This window comes from Aotus nancymaae, unplaced genomic scaffold (assembly GCF_030222135.1).
Source record: "Aotus nancymaae isolate 86718 unplaced genomic scaffold, 86718_ANA_hifiasm-v0.15.2.pri h1tg000011l, whole genome shotgun sequence".
NCBI classification, from domain to species: Eukaryota; Metazoa; Chordata; class Mammalia; order Primates; family Aotidae; genus Aotus; species Aotus nancymaae.
The window spans coordinates 10,094,723-10,113,827 of record NW_026988422.1 but is presented as its reverse complement, the minus strand read 5'-3'; the positions used below and the strand labels follow the sequence as shown (position 1 = coordinate 10,113,827).

The 19,105-nt window shown below is 35.5% G+C and overlaps 1 protein-coding gene across 5 annotated transcripts in view; it reads right to left on the bottom strand.

The window, feature by feature from the left end:
- Positions 1-11,833: 11,833 nt before the first annotated feature.
- DZIP3 (DAZ interacting zinc finger protein 3) overlaps positions 11,834-19,105 on the bottom strand; it is a 101,356-nt gene continuing 94,084 nt past the window's right edge. For all 5 annotated transcript variants that reach the window (XM_021669051.2, XM_064374581.1, XM_064374580.1 and 2 more), the window contains 5 exons: positions 17,590-17,729; positions 15,806-15,926; positions 15,173-15,316; positions 14,987-15,085; positions 11,834-13,462 (listed from right to left, as the gene is read on the bottom strand). In XM_021669051.2, the coding sequence (XP_021524726.2) occupies positions 13,352-13,462; positions 14,987-15,085; positions 15,173-15,316; positions 15,806-15,926; positions 17,590-17,729 (615 nt within the window). In that variant the 3' untranslated portion in view covers positions 11,834-13,351. The remainder of the gene's footprint in view (positions 13,463-14,986; positions 15,086-15,172; positions 15,317-15,805; positions 15,927-17,589; positions 17,730-19,105) is intronic.

Sequence of the window (19,105 nt, the reverse complement as noted above, 5' to 3'; positions counted from 1 at the left end):
GAACTCCTGACCTCAAGTGATCCACCTGCCTCAGCCTCCCAAAGTGCTGAGATTACAAGCATGAGCCACTGTGCTTGGCCCCTTTGATTTTAAAATGCCAACTCAACTTTGTATTTCTGGGATAAACCTGATTTGATCATGATGCATTATCCTTTTTATATAATGTTGCACTCAATTTGTTAAAATGTTATTATGGTCTTTTCAACAAATGGCACTTGGAAAACTGGACATCACCTGAAAAAAAGAAAAGGAATATAGACATAGAACTTATGCCTTTCATAAAAATTAACCCAAAGGCTGGTCATGGTGGCTCACACCTGTAATACAAGCACTTTGGGAAGCCAAGGCAGGCAGATCATTTGGGGTCAGGACTTTGAGATGAGCCTGGCCAATGTGGTGAAACCCCGTTTCTACTAAAAATACAAAAATTAGCTGAGTGTGGTGGCTAGCATCTATAATCCTAGCTACTTGGGAGGCTGAGGCAGGAGAATAGCTTGAACTTGGGAGGCAGAGGTTACAGTGAGCTGACATCACACCATTACACTCCAGCCTGGGCAACAAGAGCAAGACTCCATCTCAAAAAAAAAAAAACAAAAAAAACAAAAACCAAAATACACCATAGACATGAAACTCCTAGGAGACGACATAGGAAAAAATCTGATGACCTTGGTTGTGGTGATGACTTTTTAGATATGTCACCAAAGGCATGTTCTGTTAAAGAAATAATTGATAAGCTGGACTGTATTGAAATTAAAACCTCTGCTCTGTGAAAGTCACTGTCAAGGGAATGAGAAGACTGGAAAAAAATATTTGTAAATGACTGTTATCTAGAATAAACAAAGAACCCTTAAAAGTCAACAATAAAAGCCCCAGTTTGAAAACAGGCAAAAGACCTGAATAGACACCTCATCAAAAAAGATATACAGGACCTCAGGCTGTAGTGAACTATAAGCTCCATCCAGTCAGGCAGGGAGTTTACCAGGCCCTATCTAGACTTCCTCTTCCCACAACACAGCTTGGAATTTATGCAGAAAGATGGGGGAAGTTATAGAATTTATCTTATTTGTTTCTCATCTGTCAGGGATCATTGTCCTACATTGCTTACAGTTCAATATTCTAGAAATATCCTGCCATTTAATGTATTTTCATCTATTTGTTTATTTTGTTCTATAGGGCAGGAGGGTAAATTCAGCCCTGTTACTCTATCTTGGCTGGAAGCAAAATTTCACTTTAGCTAGCTGTTGAGAACATTTTCTCTTTTCTACTAATGGGACTAGTTATCCAATATAAATTTCTTCTGTATAGTCTTATTTCCTCATTAAAAAATCTTAGCTGTGTAAATACTGGGTACAAAAAATGTAAACTTCTTTAAGCCTAGAGGTAGCTTCATAGTGAGGTCGGTATACCCAACCCTAGCCCTGGCTAGTCCTATCTTTTTTCATCTTCTTGATTGGCTCATTTTGTCACAGACTAAAAAAGCTTTGAGAATTAACCCATCACAATTATTGCACGCTATGCTCAGTACACAGTACTTTATATATGAATGGTTCACTGGTCACAGGTGATTATCCACTCTTCATTAACAAACCCAATGACTGAATTTATCTCTTTGGAGTCAACAATTGAAGGAGAAGATCATGGATACAATGACAGGGAGAAATGCCAAATATAGGTGAAGGGGAGGAAGGCAGCAAATCACACTGCCACGTGTGTACCTATGCAACAATCTTGCATGTTCTTCACACGTACCCCAAAACCTAAAATGCAATTTAAAAAAAAAAGATAATTGATAGTAATTATAATTAATATTAAGATAATGCTTTTATAAAAAAAAGTGGTCCCATAAGATTGTAATATTGTATTTTTACTGTACCTTTTCTATGTTTACAAGTGTTTAGATAGACAAATACTTATCACTGTGTTATAATTGCCTACAGTATTCAGTGTAGTAACATGTTGGTAATAGGCTATGCTATATAGCTTAGGTATGTAGTAGGCTATAGCATCTAAAGTGTGTATAGACTCTTTAACATTTGCACAATAAAGTTGCCTAATCACACATTTCTCAGAATGTTTTTCCATCATTTAGTGACACATGAGTGTATTTGTATTTAAATCCACTATATTACTATGTATTTTATATTTGTCTTTTGTGGTGTTCTTTTTTGTTGTTGTTCTTTCTCGACCTTTTCTGGTATCATTATTTTATTATTATATTTTTCCTTCTATTAGCCTGAGAGTAGTATAGTCCCTTTTAATAATTTTAGGCAGTTACTCTGAAGAGAACATGCATACTAACTTATTGGGTCTATATTTAATAAGTACTTTTACCACGTCCTGAGTAATCCAAGAATTTAAAACATTTAAAATCATTTATGACCCTGATTATTTATTGTAGTCACAGATTATAATTAACATTTCTTTTAAACCTGTGTGTATTTTGTTGTTGCTTTAAGCATTCTGTGTTAATGTAGGTTCACTTGTTTGTCTTCTCCTTCAGGTGCTCTTTATTTCTTCCTACATTCATATGCTTCCATTTGAGAGCATTTTTTTTCCTACCTGAATATCTCTCTAGGTATATTTTTAAAGTGGTTCTATGGGCAATAAATTTAGTTTATATGTTTGTCTAAGAGGTATTGATCCATTCTCATTTTTGAGGGATATATTTACTGGAAATAGAAATCTAAATTGGCAGTTATTATCTTTCAGCATTTAAACACACCATTGCACTATATTTTTTCTTATGGAAAATTATCTATCAGTTTAATTGTTGTTCCTTTAGAATCTGAAATACTTCAAGAGATCTTATTTTTCCAGAAGTTTATGATGTGCCTGAGTATGGTCATGGAGGCAGTGACTTCTTCCTCAAATGCTACTTGTCATTTGAATTGTTTATCTAGTCTATGACTTGATTGTTTTTGGTCATTTGGGAAAATTCATAGTTAATATCTCTTCAAATGATGTTACTGACCCATTCTCTCTCCTTTTTGTGGATCCAGTTACATTTATGTTAACATTTTCACTGTTACTTTTTTTTTTTCTTCTCTAAGCTTTAGCCTGGATATTTTCTACTACCATATCTTCCCATTCACTAATCATCTCTTCTACTGTTGTCTAATGCACTGTTAAACTCACCTCTTAAACATTATGCTTTTTAGTTTTGATTTAAATTTTATTATTTTTAAAAAATTTCTAATTTATCTTTTCATCTGTTTTCCTAAATATACTAGTCATAGTTATTTTAGAGATTTTTTTTCCTCTTATCACTCCAATGTTTGAAATATCTCTGGGTCTGTTGTTTCTCTTAGTTTTCAGTTGTTTAGTTCTGTTTCTTAACATGCTTGGTAATTTTTTGATGTTGAATGGCAGTCATCACATAGTAAAAAATGAGGAAATTCTGGGTTATGATTATCTCCCTCTAGAGATATTTGTTCTTCTTTAGCAGGCAGGTAGAACATGAGCAAACCACTTTGACCTAATCAAGCCTGGCCTTTCTCTGGTTTGTCCAGACCTGTGAAACTTTCAGGGTTTCAGTGGAATGTCTAGCATTTGTGAACCTGAACTCCAATTTTCTCTCCAGAGTGACAATTAAGCCTAAATCTCAGCTTAGATTTTTCACCTCTTAGCAACTGTTTTCTGGCTGCTTGGCGGGCACAGGTACAGCTTGGGAACTGGCAAATGCGTCAAGGGGGAAATGCATGAAGAATGTCACTCTCACTTCTCTATGGTTCTTTTGTCTCTGGAACATTGGCACCTTAGGTTCTGAATATCTTATTTGCCACGAACTCCATTTTTTCCTCCCTAATCAAATTCTTCCTCTAGTAATATGTAGTTGCTTTCTTTTCAGCATCTGTGCCCTGAGCCTTGAATATGAAAATGCACTGAGGAGAAAAAGCAACCTACAATATAGACTTTATCTCAGTGCACTTGCATTATCTCTGAAACTTTGTCTGCTAAAGTCACAGCTCTCTTAATTACTTTCTAATGCTTTCAATCAACTGGTTTAAAAATATTATCCAATTTTTATAGTTTTTCTGAGTTAATGTGTTATTGTGATCTCAGCTTCTCCATAAAAAACAGGCAGAAAATTTTAAATATATTTTATTTTTCTTCATTAGAACTTCCTAATAATCATATAAACTCCAGATTCTAAAAGCTCCAAATTTTATACACTATGAATACCTATTGTATTAATGAAATATTTTACTCCAAAGATAGCACTTCACATCTCATTTTTCTTACCTAATATATAAAGCTATAACTTTTTTTTTTCTTTTTTATTGGGACAGAGTTTCGTTCATGGTGCCCAGGCTGGTGTGCAATGGTGCAAAATCAGCTCACCGCAACCTCTGCCTTCTGGGTTCAATTGATTCTTCTGCCTCAGCCACCTGAGTAGTCGGGATTACAGGCATATGCCACCATGCCCAACTAATTTTGTATTTTTTAGTAGAGACAGGGTTTCTCCATGTTGGTCAGGCTGGTCTCGAACTCCTGACATCAGGTGATCTGCCCACCTTGGTCTCCCAGAGTGCTGCGATTACAGTTGTGAGCAAACACACCAAAGCTTTGACATTTTAAATGACTCTTTTTAATAAAAAGAACTTCCAGTTTATATTCTGATCTGTCAAAATATGAGTACATGATAATGCCTTAGAATTAAAGCAACAGTTTCAGGGAAAGTCAGTTTCTTTACTTTTTTTGAAGTAAGAAAATGGTAACAGAAAACTTTGAAAACTTAATTATTTAATAACCAAAGTAAATTTAAAAAAAAATCTTTGCTTATACCATACTTTAATTCATTTTAAATTTATTCCAGAAGGAAAGAGAAGGCTTGTATATGTCCAAAGGAAGCCTTGCACATGTCTAAAAGATGCCAAAGAAACTGAGATAAGAAAGAAGATAAGAAACTTTATAAGACAAAGACTAAACCCAATTATAATATATTTAATTAGATTGAATATATTTATAGAACTGGAAAATCACCAAATACTTGTTAATAGCCTTTTATTTAAAAAAAAAAAAAAACCTAAAAAAAGTCTACATCAATGACTAGAATTGATAATAATAAAATTGGGGACATAAGAAATACTCTAACTGAAGATGAAAATTATATTTTTGGATGAATTGGCTTCACCCCTGGGCTTACCTATGCAGTAACAGATAGATTATTCTTACTACGCTAAATGACAGAAACATTAAAATCTGTATCTCAGTAGCAATTTGCATATGAACCAATATTAGAAAGAAAGTGTAATAATAGTAGGTATAGTAGAGCAAGGAATTAAGAGTGATCTTTAAAATGTTTTATTACTGCTACATTTATACATTGATATTTTGCATTAAAGATAAATTTATTTAAAAATATATAGACATAAAAGTTGAAATACTCTAGGGGATGAAACTATGGGTGATATGTTGACTTTTCTCCTACATTTCTGTAGTTTGAAATTTGCTGTAATGAGCATGCATTAATTTCTTAATGAAAAAAACATATACTATTAAAATAAATGTTTTTCAGAATAGTTTTTTTTGTAAAATTCTGTCAAAGATGTGTTGGTGTGTAGTCTCACTGTGGTTGCTGCCTCTTCTTGTAGTCAACCATAAAGTGTGCCTTTGATGAGTTTAACCATACGAAGCACTAAGCGAGAAGATCCTGTCTACTTCCTGTCTCAAAGGAAGAAAAGCAGACTTCTGCTACCCCAAATAAACTAAGCTATGGATGATCTCCTGGCATAGACCAGGCAGCACTGATGCTAACAATGAATGAACAGCACTCAACTTTGTGGTTTCTTCAGTGGCATTTTGGCAACTTTGTGGAGTCTTGTTCACTCAGGCTTGGTGGCAGAGCCCTGACACAGGGGAAGAGAAGAGTAGCAGACACCTACCTGTCAAAGAAAAGTGAGAAACACTGGCAATAACTGTGGAGAAATCTGAGCAAACTGGTCATCAATATAACTAAAAAACGTTTCCATCAATCTTAGTAAATTATACTTTCGTTTCACTTTCCTCTTTTGTACTAATTTTTAGATTTTCTCTTGTTACTGAAATTTCCATGTAGAGAAGAAAAAGCCACCTAAAGACCATGACTGAAAATAACTCTCTAGAGGAGCACTTGTTTTTCAATTCCTTGACCTGGCCTAGAATAGCTACTCTGTCCTCTCAGGTATGTTCCACTTGATTAACAAGTCCTGCTTATTTAACAAATATTTATTGAATACCTACTAAATGCTAGATAATGTTTTGGGTAATAGATAGAAAATAATAAGCAGACAAAATTCCAGCCTTCATGAATTTTATATCATGAGAAAGATAATAAATCATTGAACTGTAGATACTAAGAGGAAAATATTATCTGTAGTGGGGAAGGGGATTGTGTTCATTATGGTAGTTAAGGGAAGGCACTTTAAGATCACCTTTGAGTTGAAAACTGAAGAGTGAAAGTGTGAATCATGAAGTCAAAGAAAAGAATGTCCCAGGTGGAAAGTACCTAAGGTAGGATCTTGCCATGATTGAAAATAAGGAAGAGCCATTTCTGCTTCCTTATTTTCCATGAGTTTCCCCAGCTTGCAATGACCAAACTCTTACAATAGCACTTGTCTCTGTGATTCACTTGGCATTAATGTATGTTACATTAAAATACTATTATCTTCTAGAAGTTGAGATGCTTGCTCTCTACTTACACGTGGCTCCTTGAGGTCAGTGACTATGGTTCTTGGTATATGCAAAACCAAAAATAGTACTCTCATGTAATAAGCATTTAATAAACATCCACTGAACATGATCGAGGAAGTCTGATGTAATGATCTGTGCTCTTGTCATGTCTTCAGTGAACATATCAACTCTTGGATAAAGAGGGAGTTGGGAAGAGGATGGGAAGAATTCCTGGATTTTAGAGGGGAAGCACCCATTCTAACAATTGGAACTTGAGTTTCTCAGCAAGCCTCGCCACTTTGGGCTAAAGTGAACTTGAAAGGCAGTCTAGGTTACAAGGACTAGAGTTCTTAGGCAAGTCCTGATGCTGTGCTGAGCTTACAGCCAATGGACTGGGGTAAAATGTAAGACACCAGAAAGGGCAGCTGGGGGAGTGCTTACATCCACTGTATTAGTCCATTCTCATGCTGCTAATAAAGACATACCCAACACTGGGTAATTTATATAGGAAAGAGGTCTAATTGACTCACAGTTCAGCATGGCTGGAGAGGCATCACGAAACTTACAATCATGGTAGAAGGCAAAGAAAAAGCAAGGCACCTTCCTCACAAGATGGAAGCAGGAAGGAGAAGGGTAAGTAAGGGAAATGCCAGACTCATAAAATCTCAGATCTCATGAGACTCACTTATTATCATGAGAACAGCATGAGGAAAACTAGCCCCATGATTCAATTACCTCTACCTGGTCCCACCCTTGACTCATGGGAATTATGAGGATTACAATTCTAGGTGAGATTTGAGTGGGGACACAGAGCCAAACCAGAGACTTCGTTTGTTTGGGAAGATGTAAGGGAAGAGAAAATGAGTCCCTGCCTGGTAATCCAGAGAATTGTTCGGGATTTTCCAAGAACACAAAGATAGTACCTCTAAGACTCTGCTAAAATCACACTGTTACTGGGCTTGGGACACAAGTCCCTTCAAATACCTAGTGTCCAAGCCCTTGGGAGCCCACCCCTTTTATCAGTGTGGCCTGGATGTCAGACATGGAGTCAAAGGAGATTATTTTGGAGATTTAACGACTGCTCTGCTGGGTTTCAGATTTGCATGAAGTTTATAGCTCCTAGCTAAGTATTAAGCAAATACTACCAACCTTGATGTAAGAATACTGTAAATTCAGCTTTATTCTGAGCTAGAACAATGTTCCTTGTGCTAAGACTATTCTCTTATTTTGCTTCCATCTTTACCCAAAGAAGTAATTTAGTGGTTTTAAAATAGTTTCATTTATTTTTTAAGGCAATATGGTGTTATGAACAGTATACTGATTATTTTACTCTAAGTTCTAGGATGCATGTGCAGAACATGCAGGTTTATTACATAGGTATACATGTGCCACGGTGGTTTGCTGCACCTATCAACCCGCCATCTAGGTTTTACACCCTGAGTGCATTAGGTATTTGTCCCAATGCTCTCCCTTTCCTTGCCCTCCACCCTCCAACAGGCCACAGTGTATTATGTTCCCCTCTCTATGTCCATGTGTTCTCATTGTTCAACTCCCACTTATGAGTGAGAACAGGCTATATTTGTTTTTCTGTTTCTGTATCAGTTTGCTGAGAATGATGATTTCAGCTTCATCTATGCCCTGCAAAGGACATGAACTCATTTTCTTTTTACGGCTGAATAGCATTCCATGGTGTATGTGCCACGTTTTCCTTATCCAGTCTATCACTGATGGGCATTTGGGTTTGCCAGGTCTTTGCTATTGTAAATAGTGCTGCAATAAACATACAAAGAGTACACTGATTTTGATGTCAGGACTCTAGAATCATGACCTTACTACTCAAACATTCTATGACCTTGATCAAATCACTTTCTTGCCTCTCAAATGGAGGTATCTTTCCTACGTATCTTCAAAACTTTCAGTCTCCTAGATCATTATCAGTTTTGCTCAATCTTCCTAGGCAGTATTAGGAATTACTAAAGTTCATGTAGTTTAAATGGATCAAGCAAATGCTATGACGGTATGATATATTTTATGCAATAAACTCAACACTCAACATTTTGGGGCCATGTTAAAGTAGAAGTTGGACTAATAGTTATATTTTCCCCTGTGTACTTTAACCAAGATAGTTGAAGATAAAAAAAAAAAAACTTTAATAATTTTATGATCAAGGAATAAATTTAAACAGATTGAATGACTAATGGAAAGTTTGCTACTTTGGGAAAGAAAACTAATAAATGTCCATTTAAAATGACAACAGTCAAGCAAGTAGCATTTTGTCCATTTTCCAGGAAAGAAACTGGTTGAGAAAAGTAATTTCTTCATGATCATACAATATGCTAGATATGGAATTCAAAAATCTAAACCTAGATCTGAGTGAGAAAGCTACTTTCTACTATACCAGTTGTTTTCACAATTTAATGTGCACCAGAACACCTGCGGTACGTACTCCAAATGGAGATTCCCAGACAGCTTCTTGGAACGTGCATTGTTAAAAACATATCATGTAATGTTATGGTGGTCCAGGATACATACTTAAGAACAAGAGCCCATTATCTCTGTTAAGCATTGTTCAAATCTGCTAATGTTCAAATCTGCACTAGTTACTGAAAACTGCCAACTCAAGAAAATCAAACTATATATCTTTATAATAAGTTAGGATTTGTTGTTTTTATCTGGCTATAAACCAGAATAGTCGCAAACTACTGTGATCCTAGAATTCTTATCTGAGAGGCTCATAGATAAGGTGTTCCAGGAGTATTTTATCAATACAGATGATTATTGCTAACTTTGAATCTGGTAAAAGATAAGCCTACCTTCCCTGAATTAATCATAAAATTTATTATCCAAACTGGGACACTTTTGAGAGTGAAAAGGGAACTATTAATAATTATATCAAGACAAGGGGCATTAACTTGCACCATCCTAAGCAAACCATAGGAGGGAAAACTTCTCTTACCATGTCCTATTAGTATTACATATTTTTATAGAATCAATATCATATTCCTAATCCAAAACAATCAATGAGTTTACCATGTGTTTAATTTTAATTGGAAGAATATAATTCAAAAGGAAGACAATACTATATTTCTCGTGTGCACAAAGTCAACCCAAAGTGAGGCTGCAACTGTGAAGGGAATACCAACTAAGGGACTCCAATCAAATCTTAGAATGCCACTTTATACCTATGACTGGACAAATTATTTCCCTCTTGGGTCTCAGGTTGATCATTTGTAAAATAAGCATAATAACATTCACCTCAGAGTTATTCATGGATCAAATGAGGTACCAAACCCATGTGAAGGTGTCCCATAGAAGCTATAAAATGTTACACACATGGACAATAAATACAAAGGAAAATCTAAGACACATCATCTAACAGCAGCTGCAGTGATATTACTGGATACTTTCAGATTGTTTTTGATGGAAATATTTCCACTTCAAGAACGTTCTGGTCCTCATGAGATTTCTCAGCAGGGCAGTGTTCTGGATCATCCCTCAGTAGACACAGGCATGATAGTGATCACAGTATGTGGTAGAATGACCCCTGCAACTGTCTTTACTGTTAAAGTGTACATAAAAACTATAACTCCATTACCTCCAGCACCTAGAGAATTAAACATAACTTTCAGGAGTACTGTCCTACTACATTCTCCCTATATACCAACTATTTTATTAAGTCCTCTGGCCCCATCCTTGGAGCTAAGCATGGCAAGTTAACACCAATGCCATCTTACAGTATGAGTTTGTGAAGAAAGCATGTGATGAGGCATCAGGACCCTCAAGTACTGGGACTGGCCTAGCCACTATCTGGCCATGTGATATTGGGCAAAACATAACTGTAAAATAATAAGATAATGAATTGTATGTCACTAAGGACCCAATGAACTTTGGCATTCTATTATTCTAAAACAATCCTGGCATTTTATAAGTCTATATGACTGTCTTCTTGGATATTTTCCTTCCCATTTTCCTAACCTTTTTCAGAAGAAAAAGTTTAAGCCCAATTAAACAGAAAGATACATTTGAAGTAGAGATTTCAGAATGTGCTTAGAATGAAATACGCAGATAAAATAGTTGTTCAACTAAGAAATATTTATTCTTTTCTAAATAAAAGTAAAATTGGAGTTGTAAATATGAACTAAGAAATGTTGGTTTTATAAGGTAACTAGCTATATGACCATGATCTTGAGGTGTGATATGGTTTGCTCTGTGTACCCACCCAAATGCCATCTTGTAACTACCATAATTCCGTGTTGTGGGAGGGACCTGGTGGGAAATAACTGAATCATGGGAGTGGGTCTTTCCCATGCTGTTCTCATGATAGTGAGTCTCACAAGATCTGATGGTTTTTTGTTTGTTTTTTTCTTTTTTGGACAGAGTCTCCCTCTGTCACCCAGGCTGGAGTGCAGTAGCACAATCTCGGCTCACTGCAACCTCTGCCTCCTCCCAGGTTCAAGCAATTCTCCTGCCTCAGCCTCCCAAGTAGCTGGGACTACAGGTGTGTGCCACCATGCCCAACTGATTTTTGTATTGTTAATAGAGATGGGGTTTCACCATATTGGTCAGGCTGGTCTTGAACTCCTGAACTCATGATCTACCTGCCTCAGCCTCCCAAAGTGCTGGGATTATAGGGATGAGCCACCGCACCTGGCCTGATCTGATGGTTTTAAAAATGAGAGCTTCCCTGCACAAGCTCTCTTTCCTTGTCTGCTGCCATCCATGTAAGATGTGACTTACTCCTCTTTGCCTTCCACCATGATTGTGAGGCCTTCCCAGTCATGTGGAACTGTTAAGTCCATCAAACCTCTTTTGTAAATTGCCCAGTCTCAGGTACATTTTTATCAGCAGCATGAAAACAGACTAATACAAGGCGCTAGACAAGGTGGGGCTCTATACATTCTAAATTCTGCAATTCTAAGACATTCTTGGTATTTTAAATCTCTAGATGACTGCCATCATTTTCTGATATTTTTCCCTCACATGTTCTGGTCTATTCTCATTACAGAAGAACATGTTTAACATACAATTACAGAAGCAGAGGTTTTAAATAGAGATTTAAAGTACCTTCAAAATATATTTGGACTGAAATATACAGGTAAGATTGTTTTTGAGTCAGGAAATATTTATTCTTCCCCATAAATTAAATGAAACTGTGAATACAAACAACATTGATCTCACATGGTAACTCTGAATTCTTTTAATTCTGAAACCAGAGACATGTACAATACTTACAGAATTCACACAACACTATTTTCAAAATAGATTTTTTACCCCTAAAAATGAAAATTCTTAGTGACAAGCTTTAGATATGCAACTTACCCCAGTGCGTATTAACTTTGTCACAAAAAGCAACTACAGACAAATAGTTTTCTCCTCTTCTGACATAAGAAAGTGAAATTACAGACTTTTAAAGCAGAAAACAATTTTCTCCAGAATGCAAATGATTAAAGTCCAAGGAACAGAAGATCTCAATTATTCAATTGAGTGAATAATTTAGTTTGCATATTAACTCCTTTTCTTACCACTTCCTGATTTCTGATTCTGGTAAAATTTATCTGGTATCTACTGGGCAAGACACTGGGAACACAAAGAAGTTTTAGAGAAGGTCTACTGGTGTGCTGGTAAAGGTTTAACAACTAGCTCTTGAGGGAAAGGTAGGCCTTCACTTATAGCATTTACCAATTTCTACAGTATAAATACTCCAACTGTGGCAGATTTCAAGCTACCAACAATTTGACAACTGTCTCACAAAACTCCTCAAACTAATGATTGCTGCTCATAAACCATTATAAGCCAGCTCTGACACACCACTGTATGCTCTCTACCTTCAAGTAGCTCATAATCTCTTCGTGGGTACCTATTTAAGAGGATATAAAAGAATGGGGAATATTGAGATAAAACTTAAGTCAATTATATTTTTAAGAAGGTTCTAAAAGTTAGAAGGGGCTGGGCACGGTGGCTCATGCCTGTAATCCCAGCACTTTGGGAGGCTGAGGCAGGCAGATCACCTGAGGTCAGAAATTCAAGACCAGCCTGAACAATATGATGAAGCCCTGTCTCTACTAAAAATACAGGGCATGGTGGCATGCGCCTGTAACCCAGCTACTTGGGAGGCTGAGACGAGAGAACTGCTTGAACCTGGGAGGTGGAGGTTGCAGTGAGCCAAAATCCTGCCATTGCACTCCAGCCTGGGCAACAAGAGCAAAACTCTGTCTCAAAAAGAAAAAAAAGTTAGAAGGAATATGGATTTCTATGTGATTTTCCTACTTCTTTACTATTTCCCTTTTCCTCTTGCTTAAATTTATTTCAGGAAATTATAGTGTAAAATACTTGAGGGGAAAGTAAAGGATGAGTGAAATAAGAATTTTAAAAAGACAAGAAAAAACATCAAAACATCCTAAGAAATATACTCAGTTATCATGTTTCCATTACAAGAAAAAACCTACTAAGATAAGAGCAAATATAGTGTAACTATTAAAATTCTATCTGTTTCAATCCCCTTCAGTTCAGTTCACAAGTCCTGAAGATTTGTCCTGACTTCTTTGGCTGCTGTTTTGATAAGATTAGCTGGCTTCTTTAGTATATATTGAAGAGCACACAGCTTTACACCACTTACACAAGCAGCTCATAATAAAAGGCAGATCTAAATTTTGGAGTCCGAAAACTGAGCTTCCTCTGCATAGGCACCCCCCACCTTATATCAGATCTTGGGCAACTGCCGGCTAGGGTGACCAGGGAATTCTTCTGGTAGCAAAACGTGGAGTCTGCAGGTTGGACATGTCCCCTGTTGCATCAACCATGGTCTAATGCACTAAGGAGCAAAAAGATTTATGTCAGTCTCTCAAATTTAGCCTAGCAAAGGCAGTTGTCACTTCTTCTGGTGGATCTTTAAAGTCTTACCCTATGGATTGTCAAGCCAATTGCTGCAAACATGGCATTTCCTATGGTTTGCTGAGAAAAATAGGTGGTGAATGCACAATACCTTTTAGCCAGTTTATTCTATTAGAAATTATTTCTCCAACCCCCATTTTCAAGATGACTAGCAATTCCTCCTGACAAGGAAATTAGAGAAACTTGCTATATTCTTTCTTTTGTTTATTATATACTGTTCTCATTTATAATCCAGAAAAAGTCATAACTAATCTATGAAAGTCACTAGTACCTGGTATGAAATGCTTATGGTGTTTGCAGTTAAAATCCCTAAATGACAAATATACTTCTCAGATTGTTTTCTTTGGTGATAATGATAGTAATTTTTGACCATGAACTATCGGTTAAGTCATTTGCTTGAATACTGACTCTCCAAAAACAAATCATTTTTACCTATATAAATAATGGAGGGGCAGGTCAGATGAGAGAGGATTAATATTAAGCACTATATATAATAGGCCCACTAACTATAGTCATAAAAAAAACATAAATGAATTATGTGCTTTCTACTCATGGGCAATGGCAAAGAGTAACATAAGTTTTGTTGAACATATATTTTCCAAATTAAAGGACCTTATAAACTTCAAAGGGGAAAGTCAACGGCTAAGGATATTTCCTGGAGAACTTTTCGGATTAGGCATTTTGTGGATTTCTCTTCATATCAAAGCAAATGCAAAATATAATTCTGTACCAGGCACCACATATCATATCTTTGAAATGATGTCTTAAAAACATGGGTTGACTGAACTGGCCATTGCTCACTTCCCTGAAAAGCCTTTCTTTTGTATGATTATCTTCTCCTGTATCAAATTACCTATCTGCAGCAGAGGACTTGGATCATAAATTATACATCAATAGTAACTGCATGGCAGTAACACCAGAAATTAATCTATATAAATGCCAAGAATCAACAAAAGACATGCCAACCTCACATTTTTCTAACATCAAAACTCAAGCCTGAACATCTTTCAAAAGCAAATATAGGAGCCTGAACAGACTGCTAAGTCTTATGCTTTATGATGGGGGGTTGTCATTAATTATGGACAAAGGACACTATATGGTATTTATAACATGTCAATTTCAAGTGGTGCTGTTGCTAGTTCTGCCACTAAACTACCACGTAAATTGACGTTTGTCCCAGTTCTGTTCAAAGGAACTGCCTACTGTGTACCATTTGAATATCAACATTGTCCTCTTCTTCTGTAGGGTGAATGGAGATCTAAGAAAGCACAGTGCAATCCATGGCTATGTATGGGAAAGCCATGTTTTTGTCTGGCACCCAAAAGCTCAGAGTTACACTCAGTGGAACTCCTGAGACAACAATAAATAATGATGCATGTATATGATAGTAAGTAAGGCATATAAATCTCACTTAGCTGATCAATGGGAAAATTTAAAGGGTTACCTGAGCATGGAATTTGTGAGCACAAGGCAAAACTGAAAGGTTTTCTGGAGACAGATTCTCATGACAGATCACACAAGGCTCTTCCTCCTCTTCCTCATCCTAGGGAAAATGTAGAATATGTTAAATTTAGCTCATTTTTTTTCTCCCAAATCTAAATGTGTACAGAATCAACAATGTCAGTCTCACTGGCTTATTGGCTCCTTCCCATGTGGCAGAACTTTGTGAAGTGAGGGGCCGCCAGGCTGGTTTTGGGGGCTGGGCAGCATTAGGCTGTGATGGAGAATGACTAGGTGAAACACAATTACCATTTGACACTGATTTTCCTTGACTCTGAAAATAAGAATATAATGTTTATTTTTTCAGAATTGTCCTAAAATAGTAAGAACTGACACATTAGCACAGAATGGGGCATAGCAAGAACTAGCAAAAGGCTAAACAATCAGAATCATGAGAAATCTTGAACAAAATTATGGCAATACTTATATATTCAGAGCTAGGTAAAAACAAAAATAATTCTATTTTAATTAAAATAAATCTTTCAAGAAAATTAGAAAATATCTCCCTCTTTAGACTCATTCAAAGTATCTAGAGCAAATTTCAAGGAGGTCAGTTTTATTCTAGAATGATTAGGTGATAGGTATTTCAAAAAGACTTCTGATATCATTTGTTAAGCTGAACTTAATTTACTGCTAATAGATGATTTAATATGATTACAAGTTGCTGACTTTCTGAACAGATTATGGAGATATTTAAAACAGCTAACTACCAGAGATAAGGGCAGAGAGATACAGGGTTTTTTTGTTTGTTTTTGCATTTTACCTGAGATTTTTTGGGGTCAATAAATTGGGAAATCTTGCAAACAATTTCATCAAATGTCAGTCCAGACAAGGACTTCCCATGAGCATCCTTCAATTTTCGTAAGAAATCTGTAAGTTCCTTTCTGAAAGAGATCAAGGAAAGGAAAGAGCAGTAATGATTTGCCTTAGTACCTTGAGGATGTGCCCACTAAAAGAGATATAAAATCCTAGCATATGATTCATATGTAGCATACAGAAAGGACTCTTTAGGTATTTGATCTAAAAAGTGATCACAGGTCCATCTGCATTTATCTTAAACTAAAATGAAAACTCCTAATTGTGTTCATTAATGATACTTAACATTTTCATGAGTGATAAAGTTTAGTACTATCTTTCTTTCCAAAAAGACATTTTGTTTTTGAGAACTCACTAGGTGAAAATTAAGTTTATCCACCTATTTATGCACTGGGCTCTTTATACCATCTCTTTCAAGTGGCCTCTTCCTCAGGATAACATATTCATTTTTAACTATGTTGCTATTGGGTTCTCTCTTCTTTATCAGTGTTAATAGTTGTACTTTTGTAAAACTCAGAAAACAAAGATTAAACAGAACAGGAGGCCAGGTACAGTGGCTCATGCCTGTAATCCCAGCACTTTGGGAGGCTGAGGCAGGTAGATCACCTGAGGTTTGGAGTTCAATACCAGCTTGACCAACATAAAGAAACCTTGTCTCTATTAAAAATACAAAAAATTAGCTGGGCATGGTGTCGCATGTAATCCCAGCTACTTGGGAAGCTGAGGCAGGAGAATTGCTTGAACCCAGGAGGCAGCGGTTGTAATGAGCTGAGATCATGCCACTGCACTCCAGCCTGGGTAACAAGAGTGAAACTCTGTTTCAAAAAACAACAACAAAACAACAGCAACAACAACAAACAGAACAGGAAAGCAAAAGTTAAAAATCACATTAATTATATAATGAAAGAACCCACAGTTATTTTAATTGATATGTTCCTTTTCAATTGACCCAAAGCCTGCATCTACATTTTTGATGGGACAAAGTAGAATAAAATATTTTTCTTTCCCAAATGAAGTGTCATGCCATCAGCCTTATGCAACTACCTTTGATTTATAACATATTCTTTTTAAACATATTTACAACAACTATACTAGAGTTCTATTTTTAGTATCTATTCACTATTATGAAATTTATAAAACTATAATAATGAAGTATGCCAGTATGTGTATTAAATGTATTCAAATAAAAATACTTGTGAAAACTAGAATTATTTCCTTAGATATAAGTTGAGATAAAAGAAACTTCATTTGTGTAGGAGTAGAATTACGTATCTTTCTACTAAAGATAGACTGAAAAACACAGTGAAGTCATGATTTCTTGCATTTTTCCTATGTTCTCTAACAAAGAAACTATAAGGATCCTCAAAATAAAGAACATTAGGAAACTAAACCCTGAATATGTTTGGGCTTATATAGCATACAATCAACTTAAAATTCACTTTGGAGATAGGTTAAGATAATTATGGCAGTTAATGCCATTAAAATTGGGTAAGTTTATATCTAGTTGTACTTTCAGTAAATGAGCAAACTTTTAAAGTTATTCTCTCATGATTTGAGACTAGTATCTTTCTAATGAAGAAGTTCAGCATTGAACACTGACCATTGGTAAGGAAACATCTGTACATTTTTTGTGTTTTTTAGGTTTCTCTAAAATGTTTCATTGCCACAAATTATGGCTATGAAAGTTGGAGAATATGATCTGTACCCACCAGTAAATAAAAGCTAAGGTACCTGGTCTGTTGTGGAAAGGCAGTTTTCAGCCTGTCTGTAATTCTCTCCCAATTCATAATGGAGGGATCACTCCCCAGACCTGCACTGGGGGGCACAGTGTCTCCTACAGGCACTGGTAGAGTCCAGGCTATGCCAGTCATCTGTAAGGTGCAGAGAGTTATAGTCCATCAGGTTTAATTATTAAGAAGTGACATTCCTATATCTCAGAAAATGGGTAGAATGAAGAAGAGTACTGGCATACACATTCTCTTTTTAGAGTTTTTCTCTTAACTAATATTTCTAATTGTTCATAACTGTTTTAAACTTAGTTTAAAAATAGGACAAAGAAAATGGGTAGAATGAAGAAGAATACTGGCATACACATTCCCTTTTAGGGTTTTTCTTTTAACTAATACAAACAATATTTCTAATTGTTTATAAATATTTAAACTTATTTTTAAAATAGACATGCTTGCTTCAGTAATTACACACATGTACAGAAAAACATGAAGGCTGTTTACTGCTATTTTTTTTAACAGTGAAAACTGAAAACAACCTGAGGTCTATAAATAGAGGAATGAGTAAATAAATTATGGCACATCTAATCAAGTTTTTAAAAATAGATTTATATGTCTGGGCATGAGATGTCCATGAATTATGATTTTTTAAAAAGTCTGTGGCATATGATTTATAATATGACTTCCTCTTACATTAAAATTTTTTAATGCATATGAATACACAGAGAAAGGTCTGTAAATTACAATGTGTAAGAAGTGATTATTTCTTAGGGATTCAACTGCACAGTAACTTTGTTTCCTAATGTGCTTACATTTCTATATTATTTGCATTTTGTGATTAGCATATATACCTTTATGACAAGAAGGTAAAAAATTTTCTAACATAAAGATGGGAATACTACTAGAATTGCTCTGCCCAATGTCTCATCAATGTAGACAAAGATGGTGTAGAAGTTGTAGTGACACTTAGCTATGAAACTATCAGTTTTTCCCACATTTTATTGTAGTTCCTTCTTAAGATTCTAATTAAATAATATAATAAGTGAATATTTTTGGAGTGCTCACCTGATTACTAAGATAATTATGAATGTCACACCTTCTATGTAAGGCTCTAATGAGTTATTTTCAAATAATAGGTTATTATTTGTGAAAAACTAGCAACTAGTAGCAGTCATTGGAATAATCTGTACAAAGCCTAATAAGTGAGAAGCAGAATACTGCTTCTCAGAAATCTGAATTTGTTTCAATGTCAAGCTTTACCCCAGGAATCAGAAAGTAATCTTATGAGAAGGTTAACATATTTTAATGTTTTCAATAAAAATTTATCTGAGTTCCTTATAGAATGGTGGGAAACCAAACTGCAAGAGTTAACACTGTAATATCATAATAATAAAAAGATGAGTTATTTATTTAACATGTTAAAGACTATATACATATTTGTTTGTTGACAGGTAGTCTCGACAATAATAAGCAGAGTCCATCTGACTATATATTTCAAAAGGAAACTGTTAACAATATAT